The 26,317-nt window shown below is 41.0% G+C and overlaps 2 protein-coding genes across 2 annotated transcripts in view; both read right to left on the bottom strand.

Annotated features, from left to right (window-relative positions):
• SLC9A4 (solute carrier family 9 member A4) overlaps positions 1–19,769 on the bottom strand; it is a 53,396-nt gene extending 33,627 nt beyond the window's left edge. The window contains exons 1-4 of the mRNA XM_077807094.1: positions 19,508–19,769; positions 13,145–13,608; positions 4,743–5,002; positions 556–773 (exon numbers count right to left, since the gene is read on the bottom strand). Of these exons, the coding sequence (XP_077663220.1) occupies positions 556–773; positions 4,743–5,002; positions 13,145–13,608; positions 19,508–19,769 (1,204 nt within the window). The remainder of the gene's footprint in view (positions 1–555; positions 774–4,742; positions 5,003–13,144; positions 13,609–19,507) is intronic.
• A 5,412-nt stretch (positions 19,770–25,181) lies between these two features.
• The window catches only part of IL18RAP (interleukin 18 receptor accessory protein), a 28,166-nt gene continuing 27,030 nt past the window's right edge, over positions 25,182–26,317 (bottom strand). Inside the window, exon 11 of the mRNA XM_077807095.1 lies at positions 25,182–26,006. Coding sequence (XP_077663221.1) covers positions 25,591–26,006 — 416 coding nt within the window. The 3' untranslated portion in view covers positions 25,182–25,590. The remainder of the gene's footprint in view (positions 26,007–26,317) is intronic.

Below are 26,317 nucleotides of genomic sequence, written 5' to 3' on the forward strand. Positions count from 1 at the left end.
GCTAAGGGAAGGGCTTTACAGGAGTGGTGCCAAAGGGCTGGGATCTCGATTCAGTGTATAGTACTTTATTTACTTTAAGAATAAATTTAAATAGCTAATATTCTCTCTCTGATTAAAATTGCCAAGATACATTCAAATTGCCAAAAATAGATAAGGAACCATTCAGGATCTCGTTCTATTGGTAAATTAACCACATTCTAAAATGAAACCATTATGAAGCCCACTTACCTAAATAAACATAGTAATAACAGGGCCAGCCTAAATATAAACATAATGATGGAAATGGTTTAATTTTATTTAAAAGTTTCCCTTCTCACTGAATCACAAAAATCCAGCTTCAGGTATTAACTTTTGAGTGGTTTGTTTTCCCCTGCCAGTTCAGTATTAGTATTGGTGAAATTACCTGGTCAGTAAACCTATTAAACTCATTATTAAACAGGTTATACAAGTCAGCACTACATTTCCTAGCCTACCTTTGCACTGACTACTTTCAAAGACGCAAAGCACCACATCTATCCAGGCTGGCTATGTTAAAATACAGTATTTGGCTCTTACTTAGTGCCCGCCAAATCAAGCAGAAGAGCAGAGTGAAGGAAACAAAGGCCCAGTTCCACTCGTGGTTCCTTCCAACTGTGGACACTCCCATGAACACGAAAATCAGGGTCTCGCTGATACTGCTCAGCATCTTCATGAAATACTTTATGGTTGTGTAGGAATTCTGGGAAACGTTCTCCTCCACATATTTTTTCATAGTCACTGCACATGCCGTCATCCTGTTCAGTCAGAAACACCATGCAAAGCATTAGGTATTGGTTGGCAGGGGTCATCTGTGTTTACTGTCTTAAAAGAGAGGCTTCGCTAACTACTTCTGCTTGAAGACTAGTTGAATCCACACTGTCTGCTCATCTCCTTATTTGGGCCCACACATGGGTCAGATTCTGAGACCTTTCCTCATGCAATACCTTCCTCCTTAAATTGAGCCAGTGATTTCAATGGGACTACCTGAGGAGTAAGGGACTGTGTAATGGTATAGATATTGAATCTGGCCCTATGTGTGTATCCCATATAAAGGAAAAGAAAAGGAGCTAGAGTTTGCCAACCTTACTCAAAGAGTGTCTGGTTCAAAGTCCTTTTTGTTTTGAATGCACAACAAATACCAATAAAGGGACAAACTCATGGCTTTGCCACCAGCACCAAGCAAGGAACAATGCATTGTCGTGCTGCCCTGGGAGCAGACCCGTCAGCGCCACACTCTGCCTCCTAGTAACCCCTCACTCTGGTGTGGCAGAGGAGGAACCCTGCATTAGCCCTACACCTGGCACAGAGTGTTTCCCCCCCTCACACGCACACACACCAGATAGCCAGCATATTAGGGGGTAGAGACCTAGATCCAGTGATTCTCCACCCCTCCCTGCCCACTGCTGTTCGCAAGCATCACAGGAGGAAAGGCAGCAGCAGCCCTGCAGAGGCTGCTCTCTCCTTCATAGCAATCCAGCTTGCACGGGGCAGTGAAGGGACACCTTACAGCTTCTTACTTCTCTGCTTGGCTGCATGAACCAGGCCCCCATCTGGCCCAAACACATCAGTAAACAATGTGGGACAGGCGCTGATACTATTACTCGTACTATATAGCACCTTACTCTCAAAGGGGAGATAATGAGACTTCTTATGGAGTAAGGTACAGTAGAACCTCAGAGTTATGAACAACAGAGTGATGAACTGACCAGTCAACCACACATTTCATTTGGAATCGGAAGTACACAGTCACGCAGCAGCAGAGACCAAAAAAAGACACTCCCCCTTCCCCGCCCCCCAAAGCAAATACTATACAGTATGATGTAAGAGGTAAACTACTAAAAAAAAAATTAAGGGAAAGCAGCATTTTTCTTCCGAATAGTAAAGTTTCAAAGCTGTATTAAGTCAATGTTCAGCTGTAAACTTTTGAAAGAACAACCATAATGTTTTGTTCAGAGTTAAGAACATTTCAGTTACAAACAACCTCCATTCCCGAGGTGTTTGTTACTCTGAGGTTCTACTGTACTTCCTAGCATGAGTATCCTACTGCATGGCAGATTTTGTGTTCTCTGTTAAATCAGCAGTCAGGCATTCTCCCAAGGCTTCCTCATTTCTGTGCGCTCTCTACAGCTTAAAGGAAACTGTAAGTAAATAGGCAGGTTGAATGCTAAACTGATAGATCGCCCAGTATGTCACCTAGCTGGTTTCCATCTATAACATTTTAGTCCTATCTGCCTTCTACATGGCAATAGTTTTCTAATCTTGCGTGCGCAGAATATTCTGAGTGTTCCTCAAGTCTCCCATTCGTTCCACCTAGACAAAGCTACAGGGTGGTCTGGAGGAACAGAGACATTCAGCAGGTCCAAGGGCATTCTAAGACAAGATCAGTAGACTTTAATGTTTAATACTGTTAGCTTTTCAAGATATATGCATAGTAAATTTTCATAACCCAAGTGGAAAATGAATGAATTCATCAATAATTCAATTATGCAATGGTAAGTTCCCATCACTAAAATAAGCAATATTATATTTAATAGGCTTGTAAGATGAGTAAACCCTGATTATATTAATATTATTTTATTACTAATAATTTCAATAAACTAATGAAAATAAGAAGCATGTGAAATAAAGTTCTGTATATTTTAAAATAATGAATATTCACAGAGGTGGTTTGTATGGTACAGGAAGACTGATCAAATCTGTAACTGATTAATAAATTAATATTCAGCCCTGATAGGACCTGATCCTGAAGTCAATGAAAGCTTTGGCAATTACCTATATACCATATATTAGTGGGCAAAACATGGACCAGGATGTGGGTCACTTTGCAACGGGATGTAAATAGCCACACAAGGTATAAAACAGTGGAGAACAGGATTAGAATCATATATACTCTAATAATTAGATTGGAATAAGAAGCATCTAAATATTGCATTATAAATGCACTTGGAGTATGAGGATAGGTACTTTATATATGTATCTAATTAAACAATTGGGTTAAACTTTCAAACACAGGCACCTCAGATGATCCTGCACGGTCTGTGTGCATACAACCCCATCTTTGCACAGAGACTGTAAACTGGTGTTTGTGAACAAATCAGGGTCTGAGACGTGCAGTGACAGCTAATGTACAATTTTTGCACTCATAATGGCAGTATACTTTTTTATGCATGTGCAGTGTATTGGAGGTGCCCATGTTCCCTCCATTCAAACATTTGTCCCCATTAAGTGAGAATCCTCCCTAGAGGTAGCCTTCACTCATTCAGGGGCAGCAGGCTCTGTGAAGTCCCATCTGCACCTCATTCATGTGCGCTCGGGGTAGGAAAAAAAAAACCTGGTGTTGCCAGCCCAGGAATCAGAGATTGAACTCAGCACCAGCCAGAAGAATTATCTGTAGAACTGAGGATGTCACCAGACTACCACTTCAGTTTTTACTTTAGTATTCTTTCCTCTCAATTGATTGGCTGTTTGCTCCAACTCCCTCCCACATCCTCACCTCCCATTCCCTTTGCTGCGCCTCACTCTCTCTGCCCTGCATGCACCTCTCCATTCCTCCCTCAATCCTTTCACTCTTCTTTTCTATCCCTGTACCCCTTGTTATCCTCCCGTCAGTGTCCTCTCCCTCTCTCCCTTTGTGTTTAGTGTAAATTATAGTCCTTTGTGACCTTCCCTCGTCATCTCACACCTGTATATTCATAACACATTTGGGACCAGCCATAGAACTATTTCAAGGTTACTGTAGTGAAGTGTCTGGCCTTTAATCAATGACACCATTGCTCTTTACAGAGCATGGTGTATGCACTGATGAGTTCTTTAAGGGCTGCTGAGTCCAATGCACGAGTGACAGTCTCGTCCACAGGTAAGGCACACCCACATACTAGCAATGCTCTGATTCCGAGCAGCAGATTCTTTCCTCGTCTGACGTCAGTCATCACAAAGATTGATCCAGTCCACCTTGCCACGCCTTGCTCCATTAACAAGCCGACTCTGTCAACCAGAGTGGCATTCTGCACTTCTTTCCCAGTCATGCAAAGACAGTCTAAGGATACTAAGTCATCTTTGCAAGCATCCCAAAATCTGCATAGCGGTCTGCCTCTCTTTCTTTGTGTACAGCACACTCTTTGTGTACAGCACGCTCTTTAGGATCCTGTAATGTAATGTAATCTGGCATTCACTTGACATGTCCAAGTCTTTTCTTACTGATCAACATGCCAATGAATGACATATCAGTACCATTTAACACTTTCACATTTATCACTCTGTCTTGGCTTTTTAATGTGCATGTGTTTGTTTAATGCTTCTGAGTTTTATATTTGGGCCAGATTTAGTTCTAAGTTACACAAAATTAATTTAGGTGTAATTCCACTTAAATTAGTTGAGTTCAATTGATATACATTGCTGTAACTGAGTGCAAGATCTGGTCTATTATTCTTTGTTCTTTTGATATTAACAATGTTGTATATAACTACCTCCCTCTCATAAATTATTGGGATGCCACATAGAAATAAATATTAGAGCATAAGTTGGTCTGGTATCCGATCATGCTGTATTTAAACAGATATATTAGCAGACCAGGTGGCAAGTTTAGGCCCATAAAGAATCACAACTGGAAAAAAAAATGGGATGGGGGCAGCAGAAATCATTATACCAGTCCCAAGCACCTTGAAGTTGTCAAGAATGGAATTCTATCCCTGGGAGGCATTTGAAAATTCTTATTTGATACTCACGCCAGAATGCCTGAGATGTAGACGGTTTCAGCAGACAAATATGACAAATAGCTGAACATGAAGACAAGCAGCGGTTCGATGGTAGAAATGTTCTGAGTAAATCGAGTCATGAATGCCGAAACAAATCCAAACACGATGCCAACCAGCACTCCGCCTAGTCCCACTACAAAGAAACGAGCAACTCCAGCAAGAACATCAGTGGGTTTAATCTCTTCGTATCGGTGCATCTGGGTGAAGGTGAGTAATATGTTATATAACACCTGTATGCAAAAATAATGGACAGCAAATTAAAAATCTTTCAAAACTAGTTTTTCCTCAATATTTTTAGTGGTATGTGCCACACATTGTATTATACTCATCTTGCTTAGCAAAATTGTAGTTTAAATCTGAACATATCCTTAAGAGGCCCCAGAATTATCTACCTGGCTGGGATCCTAAAACTAATGAAGAAATGGTACAAAATGCCAGTCAATGTAAAATGTATCATGTAAAAATAGTAAGACAGTAATCTGGGACACCCCATGTGGGCAGTATATGGAATGTATGATGTTTTCAGAAAGTACATGATGCATCAGACACCATAAAATATGTAGCAAAGAAAATGCTCAGAAGCACCGTGATGGGTGAGGTAAGAACTTAAGAGTCAAACTGAATCAAATCGAATAGACTAGAATAGAAGCTAGGCAACTCCAGGTTCATACTGGCGGTAGATAAACACTCAACTCATGGTTCAGTATGCAATAGTTGTTATTAAATATAATAGAACTCTTATTTAACCAACTTTTATTACCTTGCCTTAATAATATAGTAATTACAGTCTGTTATGTGATGGCTATTGATAAATTTGTACAGTGGATTCGTAAAAATGTCAAAAGGGCATTGTCAAGGCACTTTTCAAAAGTTTGAAAATACTTTTTTTTATTTACTATTTACTTATACGAGCCTCTTGAAGCTCGCTGGAAACTAAAATCTATTCCACTATGCTTACATGGGTTTTATATTGCAGATAACTAAAGCAACAGCAGCACAAGCTTCCCAACACTGCTACTGGTGAAAGGGTTATTCAGTCTCCAGGCCCATTCATTCTTTGACCTCTCTTTTGAAATTGTCGCAGGGATTCCAGTTGTGTCAAGGACAGTCATCCTCTAGGAACTGGATTGAAGCCATCATCTCCCCTGAACCATCCAGTTCCCTATATATCGTACATTAATGACACAGCAGTCATTCTCAAGGTAGCCACTACAAACCTATTAGTGATTTGACATTTTTAAGGGTATAAATAGCTAATTAAATTATTTATTTTGGTTAAGGAGCTTGAAATACTGAAAAAACAATGTGAGGTTAGGTAGTAGATTATGCTCAGAACATTACACACTGGGTCTGTAGGGTTGATTTTTATTAAATATAGGTCAGATGCTTAATTATCATGCTTTTGTTAAGAATAATTTCTATTCTGAAAAATGCATGATAAAACTCTCCTTCAGGATTTTCCATTTTCATCCACTTATCAAATGGCAATGGAAGTGTTCAGCAGGGCAGTATGAAGGTATTGATTAAAAATATGTAAGAGTTTTTGACTATTAGCTGATTATAAATCCTATTGTACCTGTTACCAATGAATAATGATCATACCAGTTTCACTTCCAGGTTTTAAAAGTCAGTTTGGAAAAGTCTAAAGTCACAAGTTTGCCACAATTTTTGCCATTGATGGCATTAGTCCCTAACACTCTTCTGTTTAAAACAAGCCAAAAAGGCTTCACATATCTGGTGGTGTTTAGTTTTTTTTCTTTGCCTAACTAATTTCAGAAGGCTATTTAATGAGATTAAAGGAGATATCTGCTTGTCAAAAGGCTCCAACTCATTAAAGACGATAATTATTCTTCAGATATTATCTAGTTTTAATTGCTTCCTGGGAACATTTAACCATAAGCTGTCATACAGTAGATTCTCAAGGATGCTCATTGTTACGAGATGACAGGAAACACACAATAAAATGTTCTAGATGGCAGCTTACTACAAATAAGGGTAATTCACTTTTCCAAACTGTGAAGTGTGGAATTGTGCTTCTCAGTAGCAGATCACTGAAGCTGGATACGAGTACACATGCGGCGTCACTGTACAGTACTTGAGTCACAGCAGCTATTCTCTAACTACTCCCCGTTTCTTGATGATGATACCCTGTCTCCAGCATAGATTTTTGAAAGTGGGCAGTTGGTACCCAGTGCTGATTGTGCACTGTTGAGTTTAGAGCTGGGCAGACTATTTTCAGGGAATAACTTCTAGCATTTGGCCCTTTTCCTGTTCCTGAATTGTCCGTTGTCACACAATAGCACAATTTCCATGAGCGTGTTCATTGTGTGCATTCATTGCTAAATGCTTCATAAAAAAGTATTTCAGCCATGGATTGATCACTAACTAGGCACAATGAGTATTTGCTAGTCATTTAAGTCACATGGTATTGCTTCTGTTCCATAAATGGATTGCCATAATTCTTTTAGTGGCAGGAAGGCCTGAATCAGCCTCTGGTGCTTTGATTCACTCAGGGAGAAGGCAGGGTCATTTTATGGAGAGGTAGCAGGTCTTATTTTAAGAATTTTTAAACCTGGTGCTTTCGGCTTTTGCACAAAAACATTATATTCTAGCTAAACACCTGGAGGATGCATTTTAAAATACCTGGCTTCTTTTTGACTGAGGGCAAAGACAAACTACTGAAAGCAAGATTAACTGGCACTTTACATAAGATTTTACAAATGATTTCCTGTGTCGTGTTCACAAAACAAAATTGGCTTTATGCTGTCTAATTTGTGAAAAGGCAGAGCAGCAAGCACTGCAGAAGCACATGGCAGCTATGATGGATCCGATGAAGTGAGCTGTAGCTCATGAAAGCTTGTGCTCAGATAAATTGGTTAGTCTCTAAGGTGCCACAAGTCCTCCTGTTCTTTTTGCGGATACAGACTAACACAGCTGCTACTCTGAAACCTCTGAGATCTGGAGATTCTAGGGGTTGAAACCACTGTCCATTCAGCAGGGGGAAATCCCCCCTCTGCCCCGAATGGAAGAATCTGATGGGAACTCAAGGGAAGGAAGCTTGTGAACTTTTTCTGTCCCCTACTAAGGCTTTTCTCTTTAGGGGAATAATCTTGCCTCTTTAATTAGACAGGAAGTCTGATTCTCTACTGCCTTGCACCCTGTGTAGTTTCCAGTGTAAAGTGAGTGTTGAATCCAACAAAGGTTAATATATGGCCCATAGTGAGTTGTGACACCCTATACCTCAAAGCAGCACCCTGGAACCCCCATATTCACCACTGTCATATAATGATATATTTTGCACAAAGTATGCCTTGTGATGTATCATTTTAAAGGTTTTTATCTGTTGAACATTAATATCTTCTTGGATTGCATGTACTATCATTCTATGCGAAGGTATGACCTATAGCTATAGGTGTTACAGAACTATGTTGTGAGGATGGGAACACCCATAGTCAGCCTGTCAGTTACGATAAAGGAGTAGCTATCACCGGCCAGATGAGCATTAATGACTCATCAACACCCAATCCACTACCCAGAGACTTCTCCACAAAGGCATGTATATGTGTGCCATGGGGGCGGACTAACCCACCTCACAGCAAAGACCTTTCCAGCAAGCTGGAAGCAAGTATAAAAGAGAGACAGTGACATCATCATTTGGCCTCTTCCGCCCGGCCGCCCGCCTATCTCAACACCTGGAAGAGCATCTGGAAGACAAAGACTTTGAACTGGGGAAGTTCAATCCCAGGCTGGAAGGCAGTCCTATCTGTGTATTGAGGAATTGTAACCTGCTTGCACCTTCTGTTAGGGTGAGACACTACAGTCTCTATGCAAAAGAATAAATGGACACAAATCTGACATCAGGAATCATAACGTTCAAAAACCGGTAGAACACTTCAACCTCTCTGGCCACTCAGTAAAAGATTTAAGGGTGGCAATTTTGCAACAGAAAAGCTTCAAAAACAGACTCCAACGAGAAACTGCTGAGCTTGAATTAATATGCAAGCTAGATACCATTAACTTGGGTTTGAATAGAGACTAGGAGTGACTGGGTCATTACACATATTGAATCTATTTCCCTAAGTTAAGTATCCTCACACCTTCTTGTCAACTGTCTAAATGGGCCATCTTCATTATCACTACAAAAGTTTTTTTTCTCCTGCTGATAATAGCTCATCTTAACAAATTAGCCTCTCACAGTTTATATGGCAACTTCCAACTTATATCTTCTTACTATATGTTCCATTCTATGCATCCGATGAAGTGGGCTGTAGCCCACAAAAGCTTATGCTCTAATAAATTTGTTAGTCTCTAAGGTGCCACAAGTACTCCTGTTCTTTTTGTGGATACAGACTAACAAGGCTGCTACTCTGAAAACTGCTTGATTCAAATCTTGCCTACTCTGTTAAAATTAGAATTTAGAGTGTGTTTCTATTTTTAGTTGTTAGGTAACCAACTTTGATCTCTCTGCCTGCTACTAATAATCTCTAAAAATCTTTCTGTAGTTAATAAATCTGTTTTTATATTTTACCTAAAACTGTGTTTTCATTGAAGTGCTTGGCAAATCTCAGCTCGGACTACAAAGGCTGCTGCATGTTCATTCCACACTGAGGGAAGGGCAAACTAGGTAATGAGCTTACATTGGTCAGGCTTCTGACTAGAACAAGACAAGATGGTACAGTTCCGGGGTGCAAGGCTAGGGAGCTGGGGGGGAATTGGCAGGAGATTCCCTATTGATGGTTCATGAGTGGCTGGGAGATCGTTCATGTAACTCAGGTGGGTGTGTCCCTGCCTGTGAATGTCTGGGTAAGTGCAGTGTCTGTCAGAGGCTTGTAGCTTGACATCAGCATCACAGTGTGAGAGACAACCCAGGCTGGCAGGTTTGGAGGGCTCAGGAGTCCCACAGGTTGCACCCAGGGGATCCTGTCAGAGTGAGAAGAAGATATTTTATATTATATTGCAGTTTTCCTTTAAGACATCAATCAGATATTACATTTATATTCTTTCATTAAAAGAAATATCTTCAGGATTTTGTTTGATAGAGGTTTTGAGGAAGGTTGAGGTACTATTGGTAAAAAGGAGCTTTTCTACTGTTTTGAGTTATTAAATGTTTTAATGTATTTGTATTGACTGAGTTAATTTATTAGCAGAGTATGACTTTTATGTTGTGGTGTGGTCATAGTTATGTGATTACAAATTTAATTAAGTTCTATGTTAGGCATTCTACAGCTTTTTGTAAGGTGTTGTGGTTGGTGTCTACATTAGGCTTGGCAAGCCAGTCAATTGACTAGTCAAATCATGTAAATTGACCAGTCAATTGACTGCCTATTATTTGACCCTGGTCAAATATTGTCAAATATTCCAGCAACAATTCCCTGGTGCAGGTGGCAGCCTATCTGTTTGATTGCATCATGGTGCCAATTTTTCATTTTCTAGAACATTTTTCATTGTGTTTTGCACTTCTCTGTGTTAAAATAACTCAGGTAAGGAACTTGTTTTTGTGATTAGGCCAAAGTAACTATCTAAGGATAAACCTCATGGAGCCTATAAAGTCATATTCTTTTTGATTGCTGTTCTAATAAATTAGCACTTTAAAATGTTTGGCCATTATTTGACGATATTTGACTGGTTTTAATTGACCAATAATTTTTGAATCAGTCAAAATGCCCAAACCTACTCTACATCTAAATAATTTTTAAAAAATTATTCTCAAACTTTTCAAACTTGTTTTTGTCACAGTGCAAAACAGGAGTAACTTGAAAGGGTGATTTTTCTATGTTCCAGTGGCTGTATTCGAGTAGACACTTGTATTATTCTGAAATCAAAATATATTATTCATTGAATCTTTACCTACATGATCCATTATGTATATAGTTCATTTATATTCATTGACTTTACCTCCCCATTCTCTGTAGACACAATTATGTTGCTAATACACAGCTCATAGCAAGCAGTAGAAGAGCTGGCTGATGGAAGTCTTGAGCCTTTTCATCTTTCTCATGCAGAGAGTTCTTGTGAAGGTAATGGCACAGCTTGAATAGGTAAGGTGACCATGATTTGGCCTCCAGTCACTTAAATAGGAATATTTTCCAAACCATTATTTCAATTCCACAGGTTTTTAGGGATTTTTTTCCCACTAAAGTAGTAAATTTTATATATATATTTCTACATTAAATATCATATTTTACATAAGAAATGGCAATATAGCCATTTCTTGTATAAAATGCAAACACAGCAGAACTCTTAACAGCTTTTCCTGAATGTAGAATACAAAATTTCATTCAACCTGATAAAAATGTAATGTCTTTTTTAAAAGCGACTGTTATAACGAAAGGACACCAGTCATTAGTGTGCTACCTCAAAAGCAACATACATACAGATTTAAGTAGCAAGGATTTATCACGTGCATCATTAACTTTAAAATCTTTTCATCCTGGTTGGGGAATCGGGAGCTGTCAAGGTTCCTTCCCCACTCTGAACGCTAGGGTACAGATGTGGTGACCTGCATGAAAACCTCCTAAGCTTACTTTTACCAGCTTAGGTTAAAACTCCCCCAAGGTACAAACTATTTTACCCTTTGCCCTTGGACTTTCGCTGCCACCACCAAACGTCTAACACCGGTATTATTATTATTATTAGGAAAGAGTTTGTTTGGAAACGTCTTTCCCCACAAAATCCTCCCAAATCTTACCCCCCTTTTTTCTGGGGAAGGTTTGATAAAAATCCTCACCAATTTGCATAGGTGACCACAGACCCAAACCCTTGGATCTTAAGAACAATGAAAAAAGCATTCAGTTTCTTAAAAGAAGAATTTTAATAGAAGAAAAAGTAAAAAAGAATCACCTCTGTAAAATCAGGATGGTAAATACCTTACAGGGTAATTAGATTCAAAACATAGAGAATCCCTCTAGGCAAAACCTTAAGTTACAAAAGGACACAAAAACAGGAATATCCATTCCATTCAGCACAGCTTATTTTCTCAGCCATGTAAACAAACAGAATCTAACGCATATCTAGCTAGATTACTTACTAAGTTCTAAGACTCCATTCCTGTTCTGTCCCCGGCAAAAGCATCACACAGACAGACCCAGACCCTTTGTTTCTCACCCCCCCCCCTCCAACTTTGAAAGCATCTTGTCTCCTCATTGGTCATTGTGGTCAGGTGGCAGCGAGGTTATCTTAGCTTCTTAAACCTTTACTGGTGAAAGGGTTTTTCCTCTGGCTAGGAGGGATTTTAAAGGTGTTTACCCTTCCCTTTATATTTATGACAGGAGCCTATGATCATTTCATAACAATTAGGTCTCAAGAGATCAAATTAGTTTCCTCCTCTCCCTTTTTTAAATCACTCCTAAAATACCATGGGCTATGAAGACTTTCAACAATGAACTCTGCAAGAGTCTTCCAACACATCCAATTTCCAGTAGCACTTGATGTCCAAGCAGTGTCTGAATTGTTTTTGACGGTGTTCTGGGCTCCTGTGTTTTAGATTCTAAAAGGACCCAATCTAGCAAAGCATTTAATAAGACTAAACTTGAATTTTAGCACAGTTAGTCCTATTGATTTCAGTGGGTCAACTTGCATGCTTAAAGTTAAGCAGGTACAGAAGAGCTTTGCTAGACCAGGACCTAAGGCCAGAATTTCAAAAGTGATGCATGATTCTGGATGCCTCACGTTTTGGCAGAGCTGGCTGAAAACCAGGAAAAGAATTTCACAAATACGTCCCTTTTTTTGTCAAAAATTCAGGTTTTGTTTATTTTTCTTCCAACACCACTTTTGAGTCAGCTTGACCGACTAAAGGGATTGATTCTCAGAAAGAGATGAGCACCTGCTCTCTGAAAATCAGGCCCTTTTTAAGTTGTCTCAGTTTGGGCACCCAAAAATTGAGACACCCAAAATCACTAGTCTTCTTTGGAAATCTCAGCCTGAATTCTTTGAAGCAGAGCCATTTCTTTTATTTGCTTGTACAATACTAAGAAAATTCTTGGTCCTTCGGGTCTGACCCTGCATCACTGATTCAATTATTGTGTGGCCATTCACATCAGTGGGAGCTGGATCAAAGTTTACTGAATAATAAATACAGGACATGGTTCTCCTCTCACTTCCAGCAGTTCTATAAGCAGTGTGTTTTTTTTTTTTAAATGAATTAGTCCGGTGTTTACCATCTGGAAGTGTTATGTGAGTACAGTGCCTAGCACTATGGGGCTCTGATCCCTGATTAGAGCCTTTAGTCACCACTAAAATAAAACACATTATCATCATCATCCAGTCACAAATAAATGCATTTCCAGTGGAGTTCCTTCTGTCTATCCTCTACAGCCAACAGAAACTCTGCCTCTGCAATGTGAGGAAAAAATGAACAGCAAAAGCAAACTCACCACAGTGATTCCATCAGTTAGCAAAGACTCTCCAAATATCATCACGTAAAGCTGCTCATTAACAGAGGCCTCTTCAAAAACAGCTAGTGCCGCCACAGGATCCACAGCTGAAATCAGGCTGCCGAAGAGCAAGTTCTGCACCAGGTTAACGTCAGTGAGACCAAAGGCTTCGATCTGGCAGATCCCATAGAGAGAGAGTCCAATGCCAAATGCATTCAGGAGGGATCCCAGTAGAGACCACCACAGGATGGACACAAAATTTTCAAAAAAGGGGCGAGTGGGCATAAAGTACCCCTCCTCAAGGACAGTGGGTGGGAGGAGATACAGGAAGTAAATGTTGGTAGTCATAACTGGTGGGGATTTGTGATCAGTGCCAAAAATGATTGCTCCAACCAGTGCCCCGACAGCTATCAGAAGGCAGCATTCCGGCATGAGGCTTGGCAGTCGGTGGTAGAGATGGAAACCTTGAATAAAACATGGGGAAATGAGCTGAGTTGAAACGGTTTTAATGCTGCCATATTGCCCATTCTTCCTGACTCCAGACAGATGTTTTCCCCAACTTGCAATATTTTGCACTCAGAAGGCCCACGTTCTACCCTCGGTCACACTAGCATAAATCCATACAAGAGTGGGGGATTAGCCCCAAGTCTTTTCGGTACCCCATACCTGCTAAAAATCTCTTGGGGGGAAAGGGGTTGTTTGTTTTATTGTATTTCTTTTAACAAAAATAGCAATTTTTATGACCATGGTTTCTCTATTTTCCATTTCTATTTTCCATTTCTGATGTGAACAATTTACAAACATAGAAGTGAGAGGGCAGCCAATGAATTATGAACAGGTAATTCCATATTATACAGTCTGGGGTTTCCTGCACCTTCCTCTGAAATATCTTGTTCTGTCCACTGACAGAGACGGGAGAGTGGATTAGATGGGCTGTGTGTCTAGGACAGTAATTCCTACATATGTGGAACAGAGAAATTGGTCTCCATACCTAGCAGTCATTGACCTCAATCACTGCTGAGATAACAAGATAATCAGCTGAACATGAGCTCCCAGGGCAACGCTGTGGCCAAAATGGCTAATGTGATCCTGGGATGGATAAACGGGAATCTTAAGTAGGAGCAGTAGTGCAAGTGGGGTGGTACTCTCCAGTACACAGTCCTGATAAGAGATTTTTAGCGGGTATGGGGTACCAGAAAGACTTGGGACTAGCTCCCCACTCCAGAGGTGAGGGTGGGGCTGTGCTCTGCTCCTTAAAGGAGCAGAACACTGCTAAGGAGGACATTCATTCTTTATATGGCTTTAACAGCACAATGCATGAGGGGTGGGGGTGGGGGGACATGGAAGGTGTTTAAACAACGTTTTTTATTCTGTTTCTCCCCATCGGTCTGAATTATCCATGACACCCATACTGCATCACATCAAGTCCAAACCATTAGAGGAATGCCTCTGCTTGCACTGACCAGAGGATGTTTGGATTCTGATGTCAGCCCAGTTCGGCAGCCTGACAGAATCAGGTGTTGTCCCCAGAGTACCTAAAATTCTTTGCTGCCAAACTAGTCTAATATGCATTTTGTTAACTGGAACGGGAGCAGCAAAACAAAGAAAACAAATGCCTCATTTTCCAGCTTTGTGGGTGGGAGAATAATAAGTGAAGAATATAAAGCCGGACACAGATGACCTCAAACCAGCTGCCTCAGGATTCTGCCAAGAACTTCACTGAAAATATGTTCCTCATCTTAGCAACAGAGCTAAGACTTATCACACATCAACCCACCTTTAATTGAATGACGCTCCTCCTGATCTGACAGCTCAGGCATTGTCAATTTCATCCAGAACAATTTACAAACTTGGAATCTAATCCTGTAAACCCTTAATCATTTGATCAATTCCATTGAAGATAATGGGACTATTTGCATGACTATGGACCACTTTTGTGGTAAGAGTTTCAGGAGTCTGTTTTGTTCCTATAAAGGATGTTGAATCTCCCATTAAATGCAATGTTTGGGTACAATACCATAAAGCAGTTTAGGATACAGTTCTACTTAAAATTTGTCTTTTAATAAGTCATACATATGCAGAAATGGCTCCTTACCCAACTCCCATATTCCATATAAACAGACTGAAATACTACATATTTTGGGGGAAAGTGACTAGATAAGCATGCTGATGTTTGTATATACAAACACCCATTTCATCACTGTACTGGAAAATATAGCTGAACTTAATTTTCTATGGACTATAAATAAAGTTTAACAGCCCCAATTGTTTTCTGTGTTAATCAGTGTGAACCTGGAAAAATTACATGCCTTCTAAGAGAAAAGAATCAGTCCACATTTACTGAAAAAAAAAAAAAATCCTTCCAACTGGTGTTCAGAAGAGTGCTACAAGACACATACATAACCTCATAAGCAGAGGGCGGAGAGGATATCCTCCCACATTATGACCAGCAACATAAAATAATAATAATAATTATTATTATTAACTTTCAAAGAGGCAGAGGTTCTCAGATTTGCAAACCTAAAAATCTTTGTGTTATGCTTTAAACCACCATAGTACATACCAGGTTTATGAACATTAAAAAGTTAACTGCAAAGGAACACTGAAGCCCAATAACCTGAATGTGTGCCAGCCAGTATGCCCTCACTGACTAAAGGCTCAGTCACACCTGAACAGCTAAAAATTAACCTTACCCTTTTAGGCTAAACAAAGTCATGTCACTGGCTCCATCTCTGTTGTTACATAACAGATAACAAAACTCCAGTGGGGCATGATGCTGACACATAGGGTCTCAGGTACATGGTGGGATTTTTCAGACTCTCTTTTGGGAATAGTCATGGAGGTGAAATAGCTGGTACTTATGATTATGCTATTTCTATGCATGTATATTCATCTTGGTATCTGAAATTATGAATATTAGTTATGCTTCCTACATGTTTGCTCTTGTGGTAACACCCAAAAGATATATAGCCAGCGCATGAAGGGACAAGTTGAATGGCCCATTAAGGAACACTTAGCTCACAATGGACCCTGGAAAATGCCTGTCTACACTTAATGGACTTTTTGTGACTGTTGTAACTGGAGGGATAGCTCAGTGGTTTGAGCATTGGCCTGCTAAACCCAGTGTTGTGAGTTCAATCCTTGAGAGGGCCATTTAGGGATCAGGGCAAAAATTGGGGATTGGTCCTGCTTTGAGCAGGGGGTTGGACTAGATGACCTCCTGAGGTCCCTTCCAACCCTGATATTCTATGATTCTAGAATATGGGTGGGGGTGATGGACATGTAACTTGCCCATGTGACTCCAAACACCATCTTTCACAGTATGAACAGATTTCCCTTTACTTGGCACTTGGCAGAAGCTAAAAGGCCCTGGCCTGGAAACATCTCCATTTTGCCTCTTTCCTGCCCTGGCCTCTTTCCTGCTCTGGCCTCTGGACTACAAACATGTACCAATGGGACCGAGGGACTTTAATGTACTCTGGAGCCTTGATATTCCTTGATCCTTTGCAGATGGATTTATGAGTTGGATATTGTACAGAGACTGTTCTAGCCTCATTGATTGCTGATTTCTCCCTTGCAATGGGCAAAGATCAGCTGTCTGCTGACTTTCTCACATGCATAGGCACTGACTCCGAGGGTGCTCCGGGCTGGAGCACCCATGGGGAAAAATTAGCTGGTGCTCCGCATGCACCAGCAGCCAATCTCCCCCTCCTCACCTCTCCTCCTTCTCCCCTGAGCGCTCTGTGTCCCCACTCCACCCCCTCCCTCCCAGCACCTCCTGCCCCCCTGCTGCCTAACAGCTGTTTGGTGGTGCTAAGGACTTTCCGGGAGGGAGTGGGAGTAGCGGGGAGGAGGCAGGGCAGGGTCACGGACTTGAGGAATGGGGGCAGGAAGGGGTGGGGCTGGGAAAAGGCAGGGTGGGGTGGGACTTTGGGAAAGGAGTGGAATGGGGTAGAGCGAGGGTGGGGCAGGGGCAGGGATGGGGGGGTCGAGCACCCACAGGACAGAGGGAAAGTCGGCACCTATGCTCACATGAGTCAGCAGTTTTGATACCTGTGGTATAAGCAACATAGCCCTTGCTTGAGTGGTTTTGTTCTTTCCTCTCCAAATGTCAAAGCCTGTTCCCATTGAACTCAATAGCAAAACTCCTTTTGATTTCAATGGGAACAGGATTTGGCCCCAAGAGATCAGAGAATGTGATTTTGATCAATTGCTTATCTGTTCAGAGACAGTTCTCATGCATGTTCTGCAGGCTGATTTTGATTACCCCTCCTGTATGTCATGCTTAGGAAAATAATAAAACAATTTGGGCTGTAGTTCTTTCAAGATGTACATGGCACATATAGTTCTATGCCTCTTTTCTATAAAACACAGATGGTGCAGCATCTTTGCTTTCCTAGTGCCTGGAGGAGAGCAATACTTAGATAAAGGCAAGTTGGCAGAAGCTTTTGACATAAGGGAGGCACTGATAGCGTGTTAAGGGAAAGTCTGGGGATTGTCCTCCTATCCTTCTTTCATTTAGGAAGTTTTCAATTTGGGGTGCTGCTGGATCCTCAATGACATCTGGAAGTACAGGTGGCACTAAGGGCCCAAAGCATCATTTTACAACTGAATCTGTCCCTCCCATGAGTGCAGTACTGGCAAGAAATGATTTCTACTTAGAACCTGCACCACTGTGTAAGAGCAGAGAGGTTATTTTACCTCTGTATTTGGCACAAGTGTGACGGCTGCTGGAATATTGAATCCAGTTCTGGTGTCTGTGATTCAAGAAGGATGTTGCTAAATTGGAGAGGCTAAGAGCCATTAGAATGCTTACAGGATTAGAAAACATTCCTTATAGTGATAGACTCAAGGAGCTCAATCTAGTTAATTTAACAAAGAGAAGGTTAAGGGGTGACTTGATTCCAGTCTATAAGAACCAACATGGGGAACAAATATTTAATAATGGGCTCTTCAATCCAGAATAGAAATGTACAACATGAACTAATGTCTGGAATTTGAAGCTAGACAAATTCAGATTGAAATAAGGCATACATTTTTAAGTGCAAGTAATCAGCCATTAGAACAATTTACCATGGTTGGTGACAGATTATCCATCACTGACCATTTTAAAATCAAGATTGGAGGTTTTTCTGAAAGGTATGCTCTAGGAATTATCTTGGGGAAGTTCTATGGCCTGTGTTATATAGGAAGGCAGAATAGAAGATCACACTGCTTTTGGCCTTGGAATCTATGAACAAACAAGGATGCAAATTGGTGCTGATTTTAATGATGGTTTTACTAATGAGGACACTGTTTCCAGAAACTGGCCTGAGACCATCAACGAATTTCACATCGGGAAACAGTTGTCAGTGGCAGCAGTCTTTGCTTCCTGTCAGCTGGGACATGAAAGGTTCTATATCCCTAGGCAAATTCCAGGAATCCACCAGTCTCACGTAGCAACTATTCTATGGGAATTTTCAGAAATTATATGTGAGCTTTTGGGGCAGGGCTGTAATTTACTATATGATTGTGCAGCACCTAGCACAATGGTTCCCAACATGTTGCAGTCTTGAAGAACTAATATATAAATCCTAATTAATAATAATAAAATATTACATGTAGGATACATGATGATGAATCTTTGTTATAAATATGGCCCCAATACTACAATAGTATTCTTTCTCACACTCTCATTTGTACATATACATGTATATACTTGTAGAATATATATATATGTATGTGTGTGTGTGTTTATATTCATGTGATAAATTGCATTTATCTTGTACTGACTGCTAGCCTACATTCTGCCCATTAGTCCATCTCCTCCAGGACAATTCCATCCAAGCAATTTCAAATGCTAAACATTTCTCCAGGGAAATGTTTCCTTCAATTCCCCTGAGCTTGAGCAAAATTAAACAGCCCTGAAGTTCAGGATATGCAATACTCAATCCTGCATGCTGCACATATGACTGCTATCTTGTGACATTTAAATGTTAGAAACATCTGAAGAGGAGAGACTGCTAGCTTCTCCCTGGGACAGAGAGCACCTGCTTGTAGCCTAGAAAGGTCCTGGGTTAGCAAACTTTAAAGTGTGACATTGTTATTAATGGAAAAGCTATTTTAGGACAGTTTCAGAGGTCTTATGTGTTATCATTTATGACATTTCTCTGATGCCGACACAGTTGGCTTTATGGTAACTAAGCCATCTGGTTTTTCCAGCAGAGTACATACAAAAAGCAGACCCAATAATTTAAAAATGCTCTCATACATTTGTAAAATACTTTAGCTATAAAACATGTTCTACTGCTTTCTTTAACTTCTTACCTACAAAAGATTTTTTTTCCAAAAAAGAAAAATCTTACCTTGCCGTTTTCTACTTACCTATTTTTGCAAGAGATGCAAGAAGTATCCAAAGTGAAATTTCACAGGGAATTTGCACGTAGTTATAATCCACCGTAAAAACATGCAGTCTCTCATCCTGAGCAGAGCCCTCCTCATCATGATGGTCAGGCTTGTAATGAGTTGTTGAATTACTGCTCAAGGTGGATAACTCAAAATAAGTAGCAACAAAAGGACACTCCAGAGACAATAGCAACAGCAACCAGTTCAAAAAATTAATATGTCTAAATATCTGAAAGCCCATGATTGGGGCTGAAACTTTCTTTTATACTATGTGTAGCATGTACTGTATGCATGAATCTATGTAATATTATCTGCTTTCAGTCTGCACTGACCCTAGCCATCAAGATTCCCTCAGGAAATTATCTATTATGTTATCACTTTAAAAATCCCAAATCAATGTGTCTTTCTGTTTTTGAATTACAGAAGAATCTGGAGTTCAGATGAAGACACAGGTATTTGCAGGCTTCTGAAATCCAGATAAAAACTTTCAGCAGCCTTGCACTTTTCAGGAATAGTCTCTCTTCCCCAGAAGATTTGTACTTGCTCTAGGCTCAATAGTTTTCCTTGCGCCTGAGAAAACTAGGCAATAATGAACAGAATTCATTCAACAAAGTCCACAAGAGTAAAAAGAATCCCAGGGAGCAGATCCCAGCATGCTGAACAGGTAGGACTGCCAGCTCCACACCTCCTCTTCCTGCCCTTCTCTTTCTCCTTCATGTGCTCTGTGTGGTCAAGGCACCTGGTAGCTCAAGTACCTGATTAATTGTATTCACTCACTTCACTAGTAAGCAACCGTTTCAGATGTAAATAGACTCTTCAGAGGTTCCGTTAGTGACATCTAGTGGACTCCACAAAGATTGTGCTCTTAATTTATAGTAAATTGATAAGTAAAATTTATATTTATAGTAAAATTTGCTTTGTTTCTGTTACATCCATAAAATATTGACACTAAGCTTAACATGATAGATAGTAATGATATAAAATTGGCATTTAGCACAAGTACTTAGGCAGCTAGTAGGTCTCTGGTATATGGATGTGGGTCTCTCTGAATCCTTCCTTCCTGCTGAAGCCGTTGTATGTTGTACAAAATGTGCACAGAGGCAGGGACTTGTACTTGGGTCTCCCACATCAGAGGTAAGTACCCTAGCTACCATACTATAGAGTCATCCTCACATGCTCTTGGCCCAATGAAGGTTTTAATATTTCATACATGGGACAGCTTCAACAGGAGAGACTGAAAGAGACCCAGTCACAATGTCCCAAAGCCCAGTGGTAAGTACACTCACCTTCAAGATGGGGTCACATCAAAGCCTTGTTCCACATCAGGTAGAAGGGGCATTTGAACCTGTGTCTCCCACATCCTGGGTGAGTGTTCTAGCCACTGGGGGCTAAAGGTTTAAGGGAGGTGACACCATCACTTTCCCCTCCTCAATTTTTGCAAGAGAGGGCTTAATGTGCCTAGCTCCAGGACAGAATTTTCTGCTATGAATCCCAACCAGAAGCAGGCCCCTCCCTTCAGTTTGGATTTAGGACCCTCAATCCCTTTGATGGGCAGGGTTTAGAACCCATCCTTCTCCTTGGCATTTCCTATTGGCTAGCTTAGGTGGATCCCCACTTAGCTTGAGGGCTTTTGTGGATCCCCTTCTTAGATGCCTAACTCTCCCCATACATTGTGTAGGGAGCCTAGGCACCTAACTTGGGGCTGTGGATTCCACTAAGCAGCAGGGCATCTAAACATTAGGACTTGCAATGCTAAGTCTAGTCCCCTTTGTGGATCTAGCCTGAAATGTCTCCCATCAGTGGCGGATTAGCCACTGGGCCAATGGGGCCTGTGCCCAGGGCCCCGGACAATTGGGGGGCCCCTGAAAAAATGGGCACCCCCATGCCCCGACCCACTCCACCCGCCCAGTGTTCCTGCAGGGAATCAAGGGAAGCCCCTGTGCCCTGACCCCGCTCCCCAGCAGGAGCACCAGGTGTGGGGGTGGAGGGGACTGCAGGTGGAAGAAGTGGGGAGGGGCCCCCACTTGCTCTGGCCCGGGCCCCACATACCCCTAATCCATCTCTGTCTCGCATTAATAAACAGATACCAACCCCAGGGTCACCACAGGCATTGTGGCAGCAGCATAATCATGGAAACATTAACTCAGAACAAAGGTGTTGTTCAGGATTTATCTAAAGTCTGTTTCTTCTACGGGTGTGAAAAATCAAAAGGAGATTAGATGACTTGGAGAAAATCTGAGTCAGAGGAGAGAGCTGGCATGAAGAATAATGCCTGGCTATCAGGCTTGACTGTGTAACCAGGCTAAAAGTGCTCAGGAGCAGATAAGCCCAAAAAATACACAGTGCTGGTTTCTGTGTTACATAAAATCACATCTTGTGAATGTAGCTAAGGAGATTATTGGGCACCTCTGTTTCCAAGTCATCCTTAAAGATTTGTTTGCAAAAACTGGTGAAGAGCTCAGTCTCGTTCTCAAAACACTCTGAATTTAAATCCTCAAGGCAGCTACCTGCTAAGCTTCAAGCATGCCTGTTTAGGCCTTCGTTTGTAGGACTTTTCAGCTTCTTGCCTATCAAAAAGTAAAAATCTTTCTTCTACTCCACAGCTTATCATCCAATTGTGTTAATATGGTATCTAAAATGGGGTTAAAAACCTTGCATATAAAAACTTTTTGGGTATCTGATGACTTTTTGTTCTTTGCAAGATTTCCTGCATTGAGACCATTGCTCTCTGAACCATTTGAATATTCCTAATATTTCAGCCTCGGAAGTAGCAGCTTCCCTAAATGTAATGAACCTAGAATCGCATGTGACGATTCTCACAGTGTCCAGGACTGTGAGTCACCTTGTTACTCTCCTGCCTCCGCTGAGAGAGTGGGACTTGCTTGTGCTTAATTGGCTGATACCTCCAGTCTGTTAGCCACCCAAACACTGGCCTCTTGGCTCTGCCAGACGTTCCTTTGCCTTGAAGATTAACAATAGGTGCAGTCCCTTCCCTGAACACCTTTGAAGCATTCCCCTGTAGTTCCCAGCCCCATATCCACTGAACACTCACAGTAATACCAGATCTGCTGCCTCCAAGGGAAAAGTGTACTCACCATTTTGAACAATTTAACTCAGGAAAAGCTCCTTGTATAATACCACAGCACTGAGATATACTTTGATAGTGAAAACAATATTAACTTTATTATCAAAGGTTCAAGATTCAAGAGAGAGTGAATAAGGATAAAAGAAACAACAGGTTACATATAAAACAAAATATAACATACTTTTTCAAGACTAAACTTAACAGGCTGTCCTCCAGTCTAAGATAAGTTTACTTGACCTCAAACATCTTCTGCAGTGTTTTTAACCATTGATTGAGATCCCATTTTCATGAATGTAAATGAACTGTCCATTACTTCCTAGATATAGGAGGAAAAGGGCATCCTTTTGCCTTCTCTCTGGAGAGAGAGGGACTCTGGAGAGAGTTGTGAGTGAGCTGTTTCTGGGGAGAAGAGACTGTCATGGAATACAGACTCTCCTGTAGGAGTGTCTGAAGCAGTTGGGGCCTTCCCAGGAATGAGAGGCAGATGTAGAGACTGTTTATCGATTTAAGATGAGTTTTCTCTTAAATGCTTTGGTTCTGAATAAACAATACTCTGCTTTAGGAAGGCTGCCTGGCCACTGGATACCACAGTCATTATCCCAGCAGGAGCAGAACTGCAGAAACTGAACATAACTCAGACCTGCTGAAGTAACTATGATTAGCATTAGGTGACGGCTGCCCAAGGCTCTGTGTGAGAGTGGGAGACTCACGTGATTGCACCCGGAGAAAGGAGAAAGGTAACAGCTTGGGGCCTGACATCTGAAAGGGGGTGTGCTCAAAGAGAACAGGATGGTTCAGAGGTACAGTAAGCCCGATAACTGTGACAATAGGGATGTTGGTATGTGGTCTTATTGGCACAGCTGCTGAGCACCCAGAGCTCCCACCAACTTCAGTGGGTGCACAGCACTTCTGGAAATCAAGTCAGTGGTGTATATGTGGCTGTGCGAGTGACAGGTTTCCAAGCTAGTAGATGCTCTTTCCCCCATTCCAAGAATCACCAGGATGCCTGGGTTCAATCCTCTAAGAGAATAGTATCCTATTAGAACCACTGGGTTTCAGTGTGTCTCCCCTCTTGTTCAATGAATAGATGGGGCTGCTAGTGAGGTGGCACAGGCTGCAGTACTGTCATTATGCTGTTGACACCCAGCTCTATAATTCTCAGGCTGTCCATGTTTGTGTGAGACCAGGCCATGATGAGAGCAAGCAGACTGAAGCAAAATTCAGACAAAGTAAGGTGGTGCTGGCAGGGGGAAGCAACTGGAAGATATTCTGGGGGATCCTCAACATTCAGGGATGGAACTTGTCATAAATATAAAGGGAAGAGTAACCACCTTTCTGTATACAGTGCTATGAAATCCCTCCTGGCCAGAGGCAAAACCCTTTCACCTGTAAAGGGTTAAGAAACTAAGGTAACCTCACTGGCACCTGACCCAAAATGACCAATGAGGGGACAAGATACTTTCAAATCTGGAGGGGGGGGCAGGTGGGCAAAGGGTTCTGTCTGTCTGTGTGATGCTTTTGCCGGGAACAGATCAGGAATGCAGCCTTACAATTCCTGTAAAGTTAGTAAGTAATCTAGCTAGAACATGCATTAGATTTTCTTTTGTTTAATGGCTGGTAAAATAAGTTGTGTCTTTTTGTAACTTAAGGTTTTGCCTAGAGGGATTCTCTATGTTTTGAATCTGATTACCCTGTAAGATATTTACCATCCTGATTTTACAGAGGTGATTCTTTTACCTTTTCTTTAATTAAAATTCTTCTTTTAAGAACCTGATTGATTTTTCATTGTTCTTAAGATCCAAGGGTTTGGCTCTGTGTTCACCTGTACCAATTGGTGAGGATTCTTATCAAGCCTTCCCCAGGAAAGGGGGTGTCAGGCTTGGGGGGGTATTTTGGGGGAAGATGGCTCCACGTGGTCTCTTTCCCTGGTCTTTATTTAAAATGCTTGGTGGTGGCAGTATACTGTTCAAGGACAGGGCAAAGTTTGTACCTTGGGGAAGTTTTAACCTAAGCTGGTAAGAATAAGTTTAGGGGGTCTTTCATGCAGGTCCCCACATCAGTATCCTAGAGTTCAGAGTGGGGAAGGAACCTTGACAGAACTTCCCCCCATTCTATAGGTGAGGAGAACCTGAACCCTGTCATCCCAAGATGGCCATGTGAGGGGATTCTCGCAGAGTTTTCCTCTCCACAGGCTCTCTCTCATGGATTTTTTCCACAGAAAGGAACAATCTGGGCTAAGAATTTTAGGGCTGCTCCCTCTGGCCTGCATAGGAAAAGTTACATTGAAAAATTCCTTTGGATTCTTTTTTAATTTTAATTTTTTAATTTTTAAAAAAAAATAGAAAAAACAAACCTCAAATGAAAACACAATGCAATGAGCAAGACATTCAAACTGTTGTATCATTATTATCAACATCAGGGCAAATTAACACAAACAAAAAAGTCCAGGGTTGGAATTTCAAAAATGCTCAAACTTGGCTTAAATCTGTTCCCACTGAAATCCGTGGGAGTTTTACCAATGACATAATGACAGCAGAACTAGGCAAATAAAAATAATAATCCCGTCCATATTTCTTTGTGCTTTTAATTTCTTTCACACAGGAAAGCCTGTGTACACAGTGTGTATTAGTTAGAAATAGAATATGATATTACTATTATTATTAATACATAGTTATACTGTAAACTCTATTTTGTCTTAGGTTTATACACCATCTAGTACAATGGGGCCCAAATTCTGACTGGGATCTCTGGCTACAACTTTGCTGAAAATAATAAATATTAAATATAATAATAAAAGAAAGACATATCACAGCTGGATCCAATGCCACTTGCTTCTACTGAAGACTTTAGGGTTGTCACATTATAGGAGGGTTTTTTCACTTTATATTAGAGTGAGCTATCAATGAGACAAAAGATGATGAGCTCCTAAATTTGTGGTCAGGTGGTAGCAGATACAGGATGTTCCTTTACAATCACCTCACCATTTCTTAATCTGCTGACTTCTCCCAGCGGCCTTTCTGCTATTGATAACCACACTAAATAACCTTTGGAAAAAAAATTTTAGACTGTTTTTCCCTAGCCCCCGGGTATTTTTCACTGGCATGTGATATCGCATATATTTCCAGAATTGTTTGTTTGGCGAATTAGAGTTAGAAGATTTCCAGGTAACCACTGGTAAAATTTTAAGAGCTTTCTTCACTATTGGAGGTAAAGACTCTGGCTCTTGGAATGACTTGTACTTAATTAAAATCAGTTTTATCATGTTATCTTCTAATGCACAGTTCACCGCTGCCTGCAGTTCAAAGATGCTGGGTCCATTGACATAGCCAGGACTCAAGATAATTATAGCTCGTCTGCTCTGTTGAATAGCTGTTACAATATCATCGGTGTAAGCTGAAAAAGAAGTAATGATTAGTACTAGCTTACACTCTGGGCTTTTCAGCCACAGGCACCGAAAGCATTTAAAAAAATTAAATATAATCGTGTTAACAACCATGTAAATGCAGCCACCACTGGAGTAAAATGCAACAACTGCACATAACAGCACATAGCAATGTCCCTTACATCATGAGAAGAAGAGAACACACTTGAAACCAAAGGAGCGTTTAGAAAGCCATTACCCAATTAATTTGGCAATGACACCTGGGCTAACATCTTCATTCTTCTGATAAATGCAGTCAAAGATCTGGTTGAGTGCCACTTCT

The sequence above is a fragment of the Eretmochelys imbricata genome, chromosome 1, assembly GCF_965152235.1.
Source record: "Eretmochelys imbricata isolate rEreImb1 chromosome 1, rEreImb1.hap1, whole genome shotgun sequence".
Lineage (NCBI taxonomy): Eukaryota > Metazoa > Chordata > Testudines > Cheloniidae > Eretmochelys > Eretmochelys imbricata.